General features: G+C 48.5%; 1 protein-coding gene across 1 annotated transcript in view; it reads left to right on the forward strand.

The window, feature by feature from the left end:
• The window catches only part of snx25 (sorting nexin 25), a 211,699-nt gene that overhangs the window by 190,066 nt on the left and 8,408 nt on the right, over nt 1-13,225 (forward strand). Inside the window, exons 16-19 of the mRNA XM_033018822.1 lie at nt 1,217-1,334; nt 5,027-5,093; nt 8,421-8,602; nt 11,802-11,902. Of these exons, the coding sequence (XP_032874713.1) occupies nt 1,217-1,334; nt 5,027-5,093; nt 8,421-8,602; nt 11,802-11,902 (468 nt within the window). The remainder of the gene's footprint in view (nt 1-1,216; nt 1,335-5,026; nt 5,094-8,420; nt 8,603-11,801; nt 11,903-13,225) is intronic.

Below are 13,225 nucleotides of genomic sequence, written 5' to 3' on the forward strand. Positions count from 1 at the left end.
GTGTCGGGGAATAGCGGAACACCGGGTAAACGCTCCTACCGCCTGTTGCTGCCCCCCTCCCCGACGGAAAACGTTCCTCCTCGAACGGGGGACAGTTTTGTTCCAGAGCCTTTCTCTCTGCCTGTAAAACACAAGCAGAAAAAGGCTCCCCTGTAATAGAAACCCGACCTCAGGGTACTCACCTGACGGTCCGTTTCATTCTGTAGCGGGAGCGCCTAACTCCCGCTGCAGCCGCTGTTGCACTGCTGGTATTAATGCTGCGCATGCGCGCTGAGCGGGTTCTTCACGTAGTCACTCACGTGACTTCGAAGTAAAATTCAGTCACCTTCCTCTTTGTTCACCCGTGGTCGGGGTCTTTGAACCCTCCGCAATCACCGCTACAGACAGCCCGATGTTCAGGCCCTCTCGCCGGGGTAATCGATATCCCTGTTTTGCCACGTAGAGGATGTGAATTCAATGAGATAAATGACTGGGATGCATCACAACACGGTTTGGGAACAGCTCCACCCAAGACCTGCAAGAAGTTGCAGAGAATTGTGGACGCAGCCCAGACCATCACACAAACAACCTCCCTTCCATTGATTCCATCTACACCTCACGCTGCCTCGGCAAGGCCAGCAGCATCATCAAGGACCAGTCGCACCCTGGCCACTCCCTCTTCTCCCCTCTCCCATCAGGTAAAAGGTACAGAAGTGTGAAAACGCACACCTCCAGATTCAGGGACAGTTTCTTCCCAGCTCTTCATCAGGCAACTGAACCATCCTACCACAACCAGAGAGCAGCGCTGAACATCTATCTCCCTCATTTGAGACCCTCGGACTATCCTCGACCGGACTTTGCTGATGTTTCCTGGCACTAACCGTTATTCCCCTATCATCTACACTGTACATGGTGAATGGCTCGATTGTAATCATGCATTGTCTTTCCGTTGACTGTTTTTTCGTTAAATATTTTTCCGTTAAAGATAGCGGAGTCAGGGGATATGGGGGGAAGGCAGGAACGGGGTACTGATTGGGGATGATCAGCCATGATCACATTGAGTCATGGCTGACTCGAATGTCTATTGCCTATTGACTGGTTAGCAAGCAACAAAAGCTTTTCGCTGTACCTTCTGTCCCCACACTTAGTCTCTCGGGCTGCCTCCTTGGCATCTCATCCCTGTAACTTCGCACGGCCTATGTGTTTTTGTTGTGTTTTATCCTGTTGCTGTACTCAGGAGGAAACTGAGGAGGACAGTGATCTATCGGACTACGGAGATGAGGTTGACTGCAAAAAAGACTCGCTTGCCGAACCTTGTTTTATGCTCATTGCGGAGATCTTTGAGCTCAGGGGAAGTAAGTCAACTCACTATGTTTCCATTATGCCCGTGTTTGTAATGTGGTGGAAGAAACTGCAGATGCTGGTTTAAAATCGAAGATAGACTCAAACTGCCGGAGTAACTCAGCGGGGCAGGCAGCATCTCTGGAGAGAAGGAATGGGTGACGTTTCGGGTCGAGACCTTTCTTCAGGGATGCTGCCTGTCCCGCTGAGTTACTCCAGCAGTTGGTGTCTACCTCTGTGTAATGTGGTGCTCAGAACGGCACGCTGGCGCAGCGGTGGAGTTGCTGCCTTGCAGCGCCAGAGACCCGGGTTCGATCCTGACTACGGGTGCTGTCTGAACTGAGTTTGTACGTTCTCCCCGTGACCTGCGTGGGTTTTCTCCGGGTGCTCCGGTTTCCTGCCACACTCCAAACGGGTACAGATTTGCAGGGTGATTGGCTTCAGTAAAAAATTGTATATTGTAAATTAACCATATAACCATATAACAATTACAGCACGGAAACAGGCCATCTCGGCCCTACAAGTCCGTGCCGAACAACTTTTTACCCTTAGTCCCACCTGCCTGCACTCATACCATAACCCTCCATTCCCTTCTCATCCATATGCCTATCCAACTTATTTTTAAATGATACCAACGAACCTGCCTCCACCACTTCCACTGGAAGCTCATTCCACACCGCTACCACTCTCTGAATAAAGAAGTTCCCCCTCATGTTACCCCTAAACTTCTGTCCCTTAATTCTGAAGTCATGTCCTCTTGTTTGAATCTTCCCTATTCTCAAAGGGAAAAGCTGGTCCACATCAACTCTGTCTATCCCTCTCATCATTTTAAAGACCTCTATCAAGTCCCCCCTTAACCTTCTGCGCTCCAGAGAATAAAGACCTAACTTATTCCTAAATTGCCCCTAGTGTGTGTAGGATAGAGTTAGTGTGCGGGGATCACTGGCCGGCCTGGACTCGGTGGGCCGAAGGGCCTGTTTCTGTGCTGTATCTTAACTAAAGTAAGCCAGAATGTGGTGGATGGTGTTGGAATGAAAGATCTAACTTAGTTTAGAGATACAGACACTAGGGACTATTTGCAATTTTTACCGAAGCCAATTAACCTACAAACCTGTGCACCTTTGGAATGTGGGAGGAAACCGGAGCACCCGGAGAAAACCCCCACACTCACAGGGAGAAATTACAAACTCTGTAAAAACAGCACCTGCGGACAGAATTGAACATGGGTCTCTGACGCTGTAAGGCAGCAACTCTACCGCTGCGCTAATCTATGTTATCCCACTTTGTCATCCACTCCCTATACAATAGACAATAGGTGCAGGAGTAGGCCATTCAGCCCTTTGAGCCAGCACCTCCATTCAATGTGATCATGGCTGCTCATCTCCAATCAGTACCCTGTTCCTGCCTTCTCCCCATATCCCCTGACTCCGTCAAAGGGAGAACGTGAAAACTCCGTACATGTGCCCGTGGAGAAAAAGGAATTAGTGAAGTTTCGGGTCGAGACCCTTCTTCCAACCTGGTCTTCTTAGGTCTTCTTAGGTGGCCCGAAACGTCACCTATTCCTTTTCTCCACAGATGCTGACTGACCCGCTGAGTTACTCCTGCTTTTGTGTCTGTTTTTTTTTCCCTTGAAACGCATATCACAAGGAGAACGTGCAAACTCCGTACAGACAGCACCTGTAGTCAGGATCGAACCCGGGTCTCTGGCGCTGTGAGGCAGCAACTCTACCGCTGCCTCTAGATTCTTTCAGCTTGATCTGTCAACTCATAGAACATTGTTTACTTGGGAACTGCATCATCATTTTGAAGTTCTCGTTCATTTTATTGATTTTTCTCGGCTGAGAGTGTTATTACAATAAATTGAGTGTGTAGAATTATAGCAAACATTGGAATCAATTTACCACACAACAAACTACTACTTTTTTCTCCTGTGGTGACCTGTTTTCTTTGAACAAAGTATTATTGATATAATATTGAAGTAAAAAATAAGTGACATTCTTGATACATCGAGGTCAATGTGATTTTCCTTGAAGAGTAACCACATTGACACCCCCATGCTTAAAACATCAAAATATAGAAGGGGTTTTAAACTGTTATGTTTTAAAAACAGATATGTCAACGTGATTTTGGTATTTTTAAAAGAAAAGACACAATAGACAATAGGTGCAGGAGTAGGCCATTCGGCCCTTCGAGCCAGCACCACCATTCAATATGATCATGGCTGATCATCTACAATCAGTACCCCGTTCCTGCATTCTCCCCATTTCCCCTGACTCCGCTATCTTTAAGAGCTCTCTCTAACTCTCTCTTAAAAACACCCAGAGAACCGGCCTCCACTGCCCTTCTGAGGCAGAGAATTCCACAGATTCACAACCCTCTGTGTGAAAAAGTTTTTCCTCATCTCCGTTCTAAATGGCTTACCCCTTATTCTTAAACTGTGGCCTCCGGTTCTGGACTCCCCCAACATTGGGAACATGTTTCCTGCCTCTAAGCGTGTCCAAACCCTTATTAACCTTACATGTTTCAATAAGATACCCTCTCATCCTTTTAAGCATCCTTCTGAGTTACTGCAGCAAAGTGCTGGAGTCACTCAGCGGGTCAGGCAGCATCCCTGGGGAACATGGATGGGGCGGTCACGGTGGCGCAGTGGTAGCGCCAAGACCCAGGTTCGATCCTGACTACAGGTGCTGTCTGTATGGATTTTGTACATTCTCCCCGTGACCTGCGTGGGTTTTCTCCGGGTGCTACAGTTTCCTCCCACACTCCAAAGACGTACAGGTTTGTAGATTAATTGGCTTCGGTAAAATAAGTAATTTGTCCCTAGTGTGTGGGATAGTGCTAATGTACAAGAGATGCCTGATCTGCTGAGTTAATCCAGCACTTTGTCTCTTTTTTTTTTTAACCAGCATCTGCAGTTCCTTATGTCTGTTTTTTCTGTTGTTGGATTGGCTTTATTCCAGTTTTATACAGGAGGTGTTTCATTTGTATTCTAGGAGAGAGCTCATCAGTTGCAATATTTTAACCTGGTCAAACTTTGCTCCAATTTATATGGAGAAGAAAGCAAAAATGAGCATAGAAGTTGGGAAGTCATGTTGCATTTATATAAGACATTGGTGAGGCCACAGTTAGAGTATTATGTTCAGTTCTGGACACCACGTTTTAGGAAACATGTTGTCAAGCTGGAAAGGGTGTAGAGAAGATTTACAAGGATGTTGCCAGGACTAGAGGGTGTGAGCTATAGGGAGAGGTTGAGCAGGCTGGGACTTTATTTCCTTGGAGCGCAGAAGGATGACGGGTGATCTTATAGAGGTGTACAAAATCATGAGAGGAATAGATCGGGTACAGTCTCTTGCCTTGAGTAGGGGAATCGAAAACCTCAATTCATAAGTTTAAGATTTAATAGGAACCTGAGGGGTGACTTTTTCACACAAAGGGTGGTGGGTGTACGCAACGAGTGGCCGGAGTATGTAGTTGAGGCTGGGACTGTCGCAACGTTTAAGAAATAGTTAGACAGGTACGTGGATAGGCCAGGTTTGGAGGGATATGGGCCAAACGCAGGCAGGTGGGACTAGTGTAGATGGGACATGTTGGTCATTGTGGGCAAGTTGGGCCGAAAGGCCTGTTTCACATTAAAATGTATGACTCTAAAATATAATGTGATTTTAGTCTTTCAGTAAGTTTCATCTTATTCACCTCTACTTCACAGTGTTCAAATGGGTCAGGAAGACACTTATTGCTCTGGTACAAGTTACTTTTGGAAGGACAATCAATAAGTAAGTACCTTTCCTACCCCCCCCCCCCCCTCCCCCCCTCCCCTACTCCCCCCCTCCCCCCCTCCCCCCTCCGTCCCCTCCCCCCCATTGTACTTCTGCAGTTTTGTGATGTCCAACTCTTGTATCCATGAACAGCTATTTGTGAATCAAAATTTTGCACAAAGTAAAAAAACTGAAAATGTACCAAACCCTCAGCAGGGAAGGCAGAACTGATGAAGGGTCCCAAACCAGAGACGTTAACTGTTTAGACGATAAAGTGCGTTGGGAAACTCGTCTTTAGACTTTACTTTAGAGTAACAGCATGGAAACAGGCCCTTCGGCCCACCGACCAGCAATTACCCCGTACACTGGGGGCAATTGACAATTTTGTGTTCACTGAAGCCAATTGACCTAGTTGACGCACTAGTGTTATCCTACACACTAGAAACTATTTATAACCTACTAATGTGCACAGGTTCATGGGGAGTACGTACAAAATCCGTTGTCAGGATTGAACCCGAGTGTCTGGGGCCGTAAGGTGGCAACTCTACCACTGCGCCACCGTGCTGGCGTTAAATGTTGTCAGTGTCGTCGTGTGTTCCTGTGGCCGTATGGGTTTACACCGGATGCCCCGGTTTCCTTCCACATCCCAAAGACGTGCGTGTTTGTAGATTAAGTAGGGAAGCGATTTGGTGGGAACCCGAGGGGCAACTTGGTAGATGGGACGTGATGTCGGAGGAGGTAGCTGAAGCAGGTACAGTAACAACATTGAACTGCGGCACGGTGGCGCAGCGGTTGAGTCGCTGTCTCACAGCGCCAGAAACCCGCGTTCAATCCTGACTACCGGTGCTGTCGGTACGGAGTTTGTACGTTCTCCCCGTGACCTGCGAGGGTTTTCTCCGAGATCTTCGGTTGCCTCCCACAGTCCAAAGATGTACAGGTTTGCAGGTTAATTGGCTTGGTATAAATGGAACTTGTCCCTAGTGTGTGTGGGCCAGTGTTAAGGGCCTGTCCCACTTGGCGATTTTTTTCGGCGACTGCCGGCATCATTGACTGATGTATCAGGTCACCGAAAAATTAGCGGCGTGTCGCGGCGTGACGATGTATTGACGTGTTTCATCAAGTGTCGCAACATTGTTTTTGTCGCCGCTGGATTTTGAAATGTTCAAAATCTTTTGGCGACACTGATACGACGCCGGCAGCTGCCGAAAATAATCGGTAAGTGGGACAGGCCCTTTAGTGTGCGGGGAACGCTGGTGCGTGTAGACTCGGTGAGCTGAAGGGCCTGTTCCCACCCTGTATCTCTAAACTAAACTATCCGCTGAGCCTCTGTGCCGACCCAAACACGACTTGGCGAATGTCGAGTGCAGCAAATTGATCTTCCTATTTCTCTGTCAGCGCTCACAGTAAATCAACCTAAGTGGATGGAAATTGCTGGAAATTGCTGGAAACTGTTTAAGAACTGAACCTTTCAAATGTGGAAAGATTAAGCTCGCTTCAATTATACTGGCCATAAAATGCAGTTGTCGTGCTTTAATCAACTCTTTGGCAGGGTTCATTGTCAAATTGTTTCATGAAGACTGCACTGAATAATGGAATATGAAGGTCATGTAACGTTGGTGTAATGTCAGTTGTCAGTACCTCATTCCATTCACTATGTCTAATCAGTTTTGTATGCTGCATTAACATCTCCGGGGACTTGTAAACTACATATTCAGATCCATAATCTTTCAAATTTTTAATTATTTTCATCAGAAGAACAAGCTCTAAGCCGGAAGGCAAGATAATGTGAACTGGAGGTGTTTATCTTCTGTTCAAATTAGTGGTGATAACAAGAATGGCAGCTCAAGAATATTATTCAGAACCACCCTCAACATAATCCTCTGTTTGGGGATTTGAATATCAAATCCGGGATGTTGGAATGGTTATCACATTGCTTTCTCATAGAGTCATCGAGTCAGACAGCACGGAAACAGGCCATCGGCCCAACTTGCCCACACTCACCATTTACACTGCCTGGGGTTAGATCTTAGGGCTAACGGAATCAAGGGATGTGGGGAGAAAGGAGGAACAGGGTACTGATTGGGGATGATCAGCCATGATGGGCCGAATGGCCTACTCCTGCACCTATTTCCTATGTTTCTACGTCTATGTTTCTATGCCTGCGTTTGGCCCTTATCCCTCTAACCCTATTCAGTCCATATACCTGTCTAAAGTTTAATAAACGTTGCATGTGCCTATACACTGTAAGACACAAAAAGCTTTTCACTGTACCTCGGTACACGTGACAATAAACTAATCTGAACAATAGCCCCTGCCTCAACTACCTCCTCTAGCAGCTCGTTCCATACGCCCACCACCCTTTGTGTAAAAAAGTTACCCCTCAGATTCCTATTAAAGCTTTCCCCCTTCTTAAACCTGTCCTCTGGTTCTCGATTCACATGCTCTGGGGCAAGAGATGCTGTGCGTCTACCCGATCTGTCGATCTCATGATTTTGTACACCTCTATAAGATCACCCCTCATCCTCCTGCGTTCCAAGGAATAGAGTACCAGCCTGCTCAACCTCTCCCTGTAGCTGAGGCCCTCGAGTTCCTGGCAACATCCTCGTAAATCCTCCCCTGCACCCTTTCCAGCTTGACAACTGAAATGTTTCTTAAATGTGAAGGTACCTGCAAACGTTGTGATAGTACCTGCAACGTACATTCCCTGTACCTACACGGAGTATCTACATTCTCCGTGCCATTGAATGGTCGTAGATGTGACCAGACTGAAACTTATCAACTTTAGGGATATGAGCGTTATTGATGAAGCCATCATTTTATGCTCACTCCTCATGAGAAGTGGTGGTGAGCTGACTGGTGCTGTCTTTCTGGTCTTTCTGGTCATTGATGCTTTTGGGGAGGAGTGAGACTATTTGCGTGCAGCAACGATGATGGAACAGTGATATATTCCCAGCTCGGGATGGTGTTCCTTCTGGAGGAGAAGCCCCATTCTCCTGCCTTCTCCCCGTAGCCCCTGGCATCCGAACTAATCAAGAATCTATCAATCTCTGCCTTAAAGGCGTCAGGGGTTATGGGGAGAAGGCAGGAGAATGGGGCAAAGAGGGAGAGATGGATCAGCCATGATTGAATGGCGGGGTCGACTTGATGGGCCGAATGGCCTCACTCTGCTCCTAGAACTTATGAATGTGAAAATAATATCCATTGACTTGGCCTCCATGTCCGTCTGCGTTAATGAATTCCACGGATTCACCGTCTTCTGTTCCAGTTGTGTTCTTAAAATTAACCTGTTTTTAGACGCAGTTAATTGTTTGACCATCACAGGTTTACTGGTGTCTTTTATTTCAGGCAAATTCGCGACACTATCAACTGGATGGTGAGTGAGCAGATGCTGGTTTGCTACATCAACGTCTTTCGAGATGCCTTCTGGCCAAATGGTAAATTGGCGCCCACTACAGCTCCACGGACTGAGCAGCAGCGGTTGGAGACGAAGCACAAAGCCCAGCAGAAACTACTCGATAACATTCCAGGCACGGCACGGACTAGCTCGCGTTAACATTAGACTTTACTTCAGACCTTTGGAGACACAGCTCTAAAGGAAACAGGCCCTTCGGCCCGCCGAGTCCGCAACGACCAGCAATCACCCCTTACACTAAGGGCGGCACGGTGGTGCAGCGGTAGAGTTGCTGCCTCACAGCGCCAGAGACCCGGGTTCCATCCTGACGAGGGGTGCTGTCTGTACGGGGTTTGTACCTTTTCCCCCATGACTTGCGTGGGTTTTCTCCGGGTGCTCCGGTTTCCTCCCACATTCCAAAGACGTACAGGTTTGAAAGTTAATTGGCTTCGGTAAAGTGTGTAGGATAGTGCTAGTGTACAGGGATTGCCAGTGTGTATAGGATAATGCTAGTGTACGGGGATCGCTGGTGTACGGGGATTGCTAGTGTACGGGGATTGCTAGTGTGTAGGATGGTGCTAGTGTACGGGGATTGCTGGTGTGTAGGATAGTGCTAGTGTACGGGGATTGCTAGTGTGTAGGATGGTGCTAGTGTACGAGGATTGCTAGTGTGTAGGATGGTGCTGGTGTACGGGGATTGCTAGTGTGTAGGATGGTGCTAGTGTACGAGGATTGCTAGTGTGTAGGATGGTGCTGGTGTACGGGGATTGCTAGTGTGTAGGATGGTGCTAGTGTACGAGGATTGCTAGTGTGTAGGATGGTGCTAGTGTACGGGGATTGCTAGTGTGTAGGATGGTGCTAGTGTGTAGGATGGTGCTAGTGTGTAGGATAGTGCTGGTGTACGGGGATTGCAGGTGTGTAGGATAGTGCTGGTGTACGGGGATTGCTAGTGTGTAGGATAGTGCTAGTGTACAGGGATGTGTGTAGGATGGTGCTAGTGTACGGGGATTGCTGGTGTGTGGGATAATGCTAGTGTACGGGGATTGCTGGTGTGTAGGATAGTGCTAGTGTACGGGGATTGCTAGTGTGTAGGATGGTGCTAGTGTACGGGGATTGCTGGTGTGTAGGATAGTGCTAGTGTACAGGGATGTGTGTAGGATGGTGCTAGTGTACAGGGATGTGTGTAGGATGGTGCTAGTGTACGGGGATTGCAGGTGTGTAGGATGGTGCTGGTGTACGGGGATTGCTAGTGTGTAGGATGGTGCTAGTGTACGGGGATTGCTAGTGTGTAGGATAGTGCTAGTGTACGGGGATTGCTGGTGTGTAGGATAGTGCTAGTGTACGGGGATTGCAGGTGTGTAGGATAGTGCTAGTGTACGGGGATTGCTGGTGTGTAGGATACTGCTAGTGTACGGGGATTGCTGGTCGGCGCGGGCTCGGTGGGCCGAAGGACCTATTTCTGCGCTGTATCGATAAAGCACTATCCTACACACTAGGGGCAATATCCAATTGAGTTTCAATTTAGTTTAGAAATACAGCGCGGAAACAGGCCCCTTCGGCCCACCGAGTCCGCGCCGACCAGCGATCCCCGCACACTAACACTATCCTACTCACACTAGGGACAATTTACATTTATACCAAAGCCAATTAACCTACAAACCTGCACGTCTTTGGGATGTGGGAGGAAACCGGAGCGCCCGGCCAAAACCCACGCAAGTCACGGGGAGAACGTACAAACTCCGTACACACAGCGCCCGTAGTCAGGATGGAACCCGGTTCTCTGGCGCTGTGAGGCAGCAACTCTACCGCTGTGCCACCGTGCCGCTATAAGAAATGTGCAAGCCGCTGATTTTAACCAGAACTACAAAACTATCCATAATAACCGGGTTTCTGATTAAATGTTCTAAGTGTAATATTCGTCCAGATAATCAAGAACGAGCAACAACAGAGCAGAGTGGGGCAAAGGAGTGTCACGTCCTGTGTGAGACTGCTAAGTCACTGTGATTGGCAGTCGTGACTCAAATAACAAACGCTGGACAAACTCGGTGCGTCAGTCAGCATGTGTGGAAGGATTCGACTGACTTAGATAGAGTGGATGTGGAGAAGATGTTTACACTTGTGGGAGGGTCTAGGACCAGAGCCTCAGAATAAAAGGACTTTCCTTTAGAAAGGAGATGAGAAGTAATTTCTTTAGTCAGAGATTGGTTTAATTTAGAGATACACTGATAATGTTGGTGTGTGGGGATCGCTGGTCGGTGCGGATTCGGCGGGCCAAGGGGCCTGTTTCCGCGCGTGTGCAGACAGGATGTCGATGGACTAGAGAAGCCGAAGCCAAGATGCTGAATGTACATCACGCCGAAAAGCCAAGATACCAAACGGACACGACGCCGAACAGACACGACACCGAACGGACATGACGCAGAACGGACATGACGCAGAATGGACATGACGCAGAACGGACATGACGCAGAACGGACATGACGCAGAACGGGCATGACGCAGAACGGACCTGACATCGAACAGACAAGACGCCGAACGGACACGACGTCTCTGGGGACGGGATTGGTCCGATACCTTGTCAGTCATCGACAAAGGTCAGCGATTGGTCCAGACCTTCGTGTCCATCACACCACTGGCCGGGGGGTTGGGGGGGGGGGGGAGCTTGAGATTGCATTTGTAAAATGGTTGCAGTGACTCCAAGCTGCTGTGATTGCCACAGAGGTAGTGATGTGATGGACACGGGGGTCTGGACCAATCGCTGACATTTGTCAATAACTGACAAGGTGTCGGACCAATCCAGTCCCCGGAGACGTACAAGGTACAACAATTTAACTATTTCAAAATGTAACAATTCTTGCAGCAAATATAGATTTTTAAAAAGTGTTTCAGACCTATTTATCATTTCGGCTCAATGTCCATTCGACGCCATGAATTTTCTACTTCATGTCCGTTCGACATCATTTCCTATCGACGCCATTTCCTATCGGCGTCGTGTCGTGTCAGTATCCCGGCTTTTCGACGTGATGTCCATTCGGCATCTTGGCCTCGACTTCTTGGCTTCGGCTTCTCGTCCTTCAGCGTTCCGTCCGCGTTCCCTACTCGTGTTGTTAGCCTAAACTAATCTAAACTAAATCTATATTCGTACCGCTGCGGTGTAAGCTGCCCAAGCGAAATACGAGGAGCTGTTCCTCCAGTTTGCGTTTGGCCTCCTCACAATGGAAGCGGCCCAGGAGAGAAAGGTCAGTGTGGGAATGGGAGGGGGAGTTGAAGTGTTTGGCAACCGGGAGATCACGTTGGTGAGGCGGGCTGAGGTAACCAGTGCTCTGCTTTTCCAGATGCGTTGCAGAACCTGGTGGGCCAGCAGAACGCACGTCACGGCATCACAAAGGTCTTCAGTGCTCTCCAGGAGACCAGCGCCAACAAGCACCTGCTCTACGTGAGTATCACGGCAACGCCACATGTGGCCGGCGCATGAACGCGGCGGGGGAAACGGGGGGACGGGTCGGCCCGGCAGCTGGCGGATCTCCTTTGTCCTCTTTCCCGCCCACCTCAACCTCCAACGCCACGTCCTTCCCTCGGCTAAGCCAGATCTACTCTGCGGGGCTGTGGCAATTCCTCACCAGCCCTGTCAGCAATTAGCAACGTGAGTGGCGTGTCATAGAGTCCCACAGTGCGGGACCAGGCCCTTCGGCCCAACCTGCCCATGCCGGCCATCATGCCCCATCTTTTCCCCAGTTTCTTTCCCTGAAATCTCACAGAAATAAAAGTAAAGGGGGGCGGCACGGTGGCGCAGCGGCGGAGTTGCAGCCTCACAGCGCCAGAGACCCCGGTTCAATCCTGACTATGGGTGCTGTCTGCATGGAGTTTGTACGTTCTCCCTGTGACCTGCGTAGGGCCCTGGTGAGACCACACCTGGAGTATTGTGTGCAATTTTGGTTCCCTAATTTGAGGAAGGACATTCTTGCTGTTGAGGGAGTGCAGCGTAGGTTTACAAGGTTAATTCCCGGGATGGCGGGACTGTCATATGCTGAGAGAATGGAGTGGCTGGGCTTGTTTAGAAGGATGAGAGGGTATCTTATTGAAACATATAAGATTGTTAATGGTTTGGACACGCTAGTTCCCAATGTTGCAGTATAATGTGGATAAATGTGAGGTTATCCACTTTGGTGGCAAAAACAGGAAAGCAGACTATTATCTAAATGGTGGCCGATTAGGAAAAGGGGAGATGCAACGAGACCTGGGTGTCATGGTACACCAGTCATTGAAAGTAGGCATGCAGGTGCAGCAGGCAGTGAAGAAAGCGAATGGTATGTTAGCATTCATAGCAAAATGATTTGAGTATAGGAGCAGGGAGGTTCTACTGCAGTTGTACAGGGTCTTGGTGAGACCACACCTGGAGTATTGCGTACAGTTTTGGTCTCCAAATCTGAGGAAAGACATTCTTGCCATTGTACAGAGAAGGTTCACCAGACTGATTCCTGGGATGTCAGGACTTTAATATGAAGTACTCGCTAGAATTTAGAAGATTGAGGGGGATCTTATAGAAACTTACAAAATTCTTAAGGGATTGGACAGGCTAGATGCAGGAAGATTGTTCCCGATGTTGGGGAAGTCCAGGGCAAGGGGTCACAGCTTAAGGATAGAGGGGAAATCCTTTAAGACCGAGATGAGAAAAACATTTTTCACACAGTTCATTGGCTATATTTAAGAGGGAGTTAGATGTGGCCCTTGTGGCTAAAGGGATCAGGGGGTATGGAGA

The sequence above is a fragment of the Amblyraja radiata genome, chromosome 3 (assembly GCF_010909765.2).
Source record: "Amblyraja radiata isolate CabotCenter1 chromosome 3, sAmbRad1.1.pri, whole genome shotgun sequence".
Taxonomy (NCBI): Eukaryota; Metazoa; Chordata; class Chondrichthyes; order Rajiformes; family Rajidae; genus Amblyraja; species Amblyraja radiata.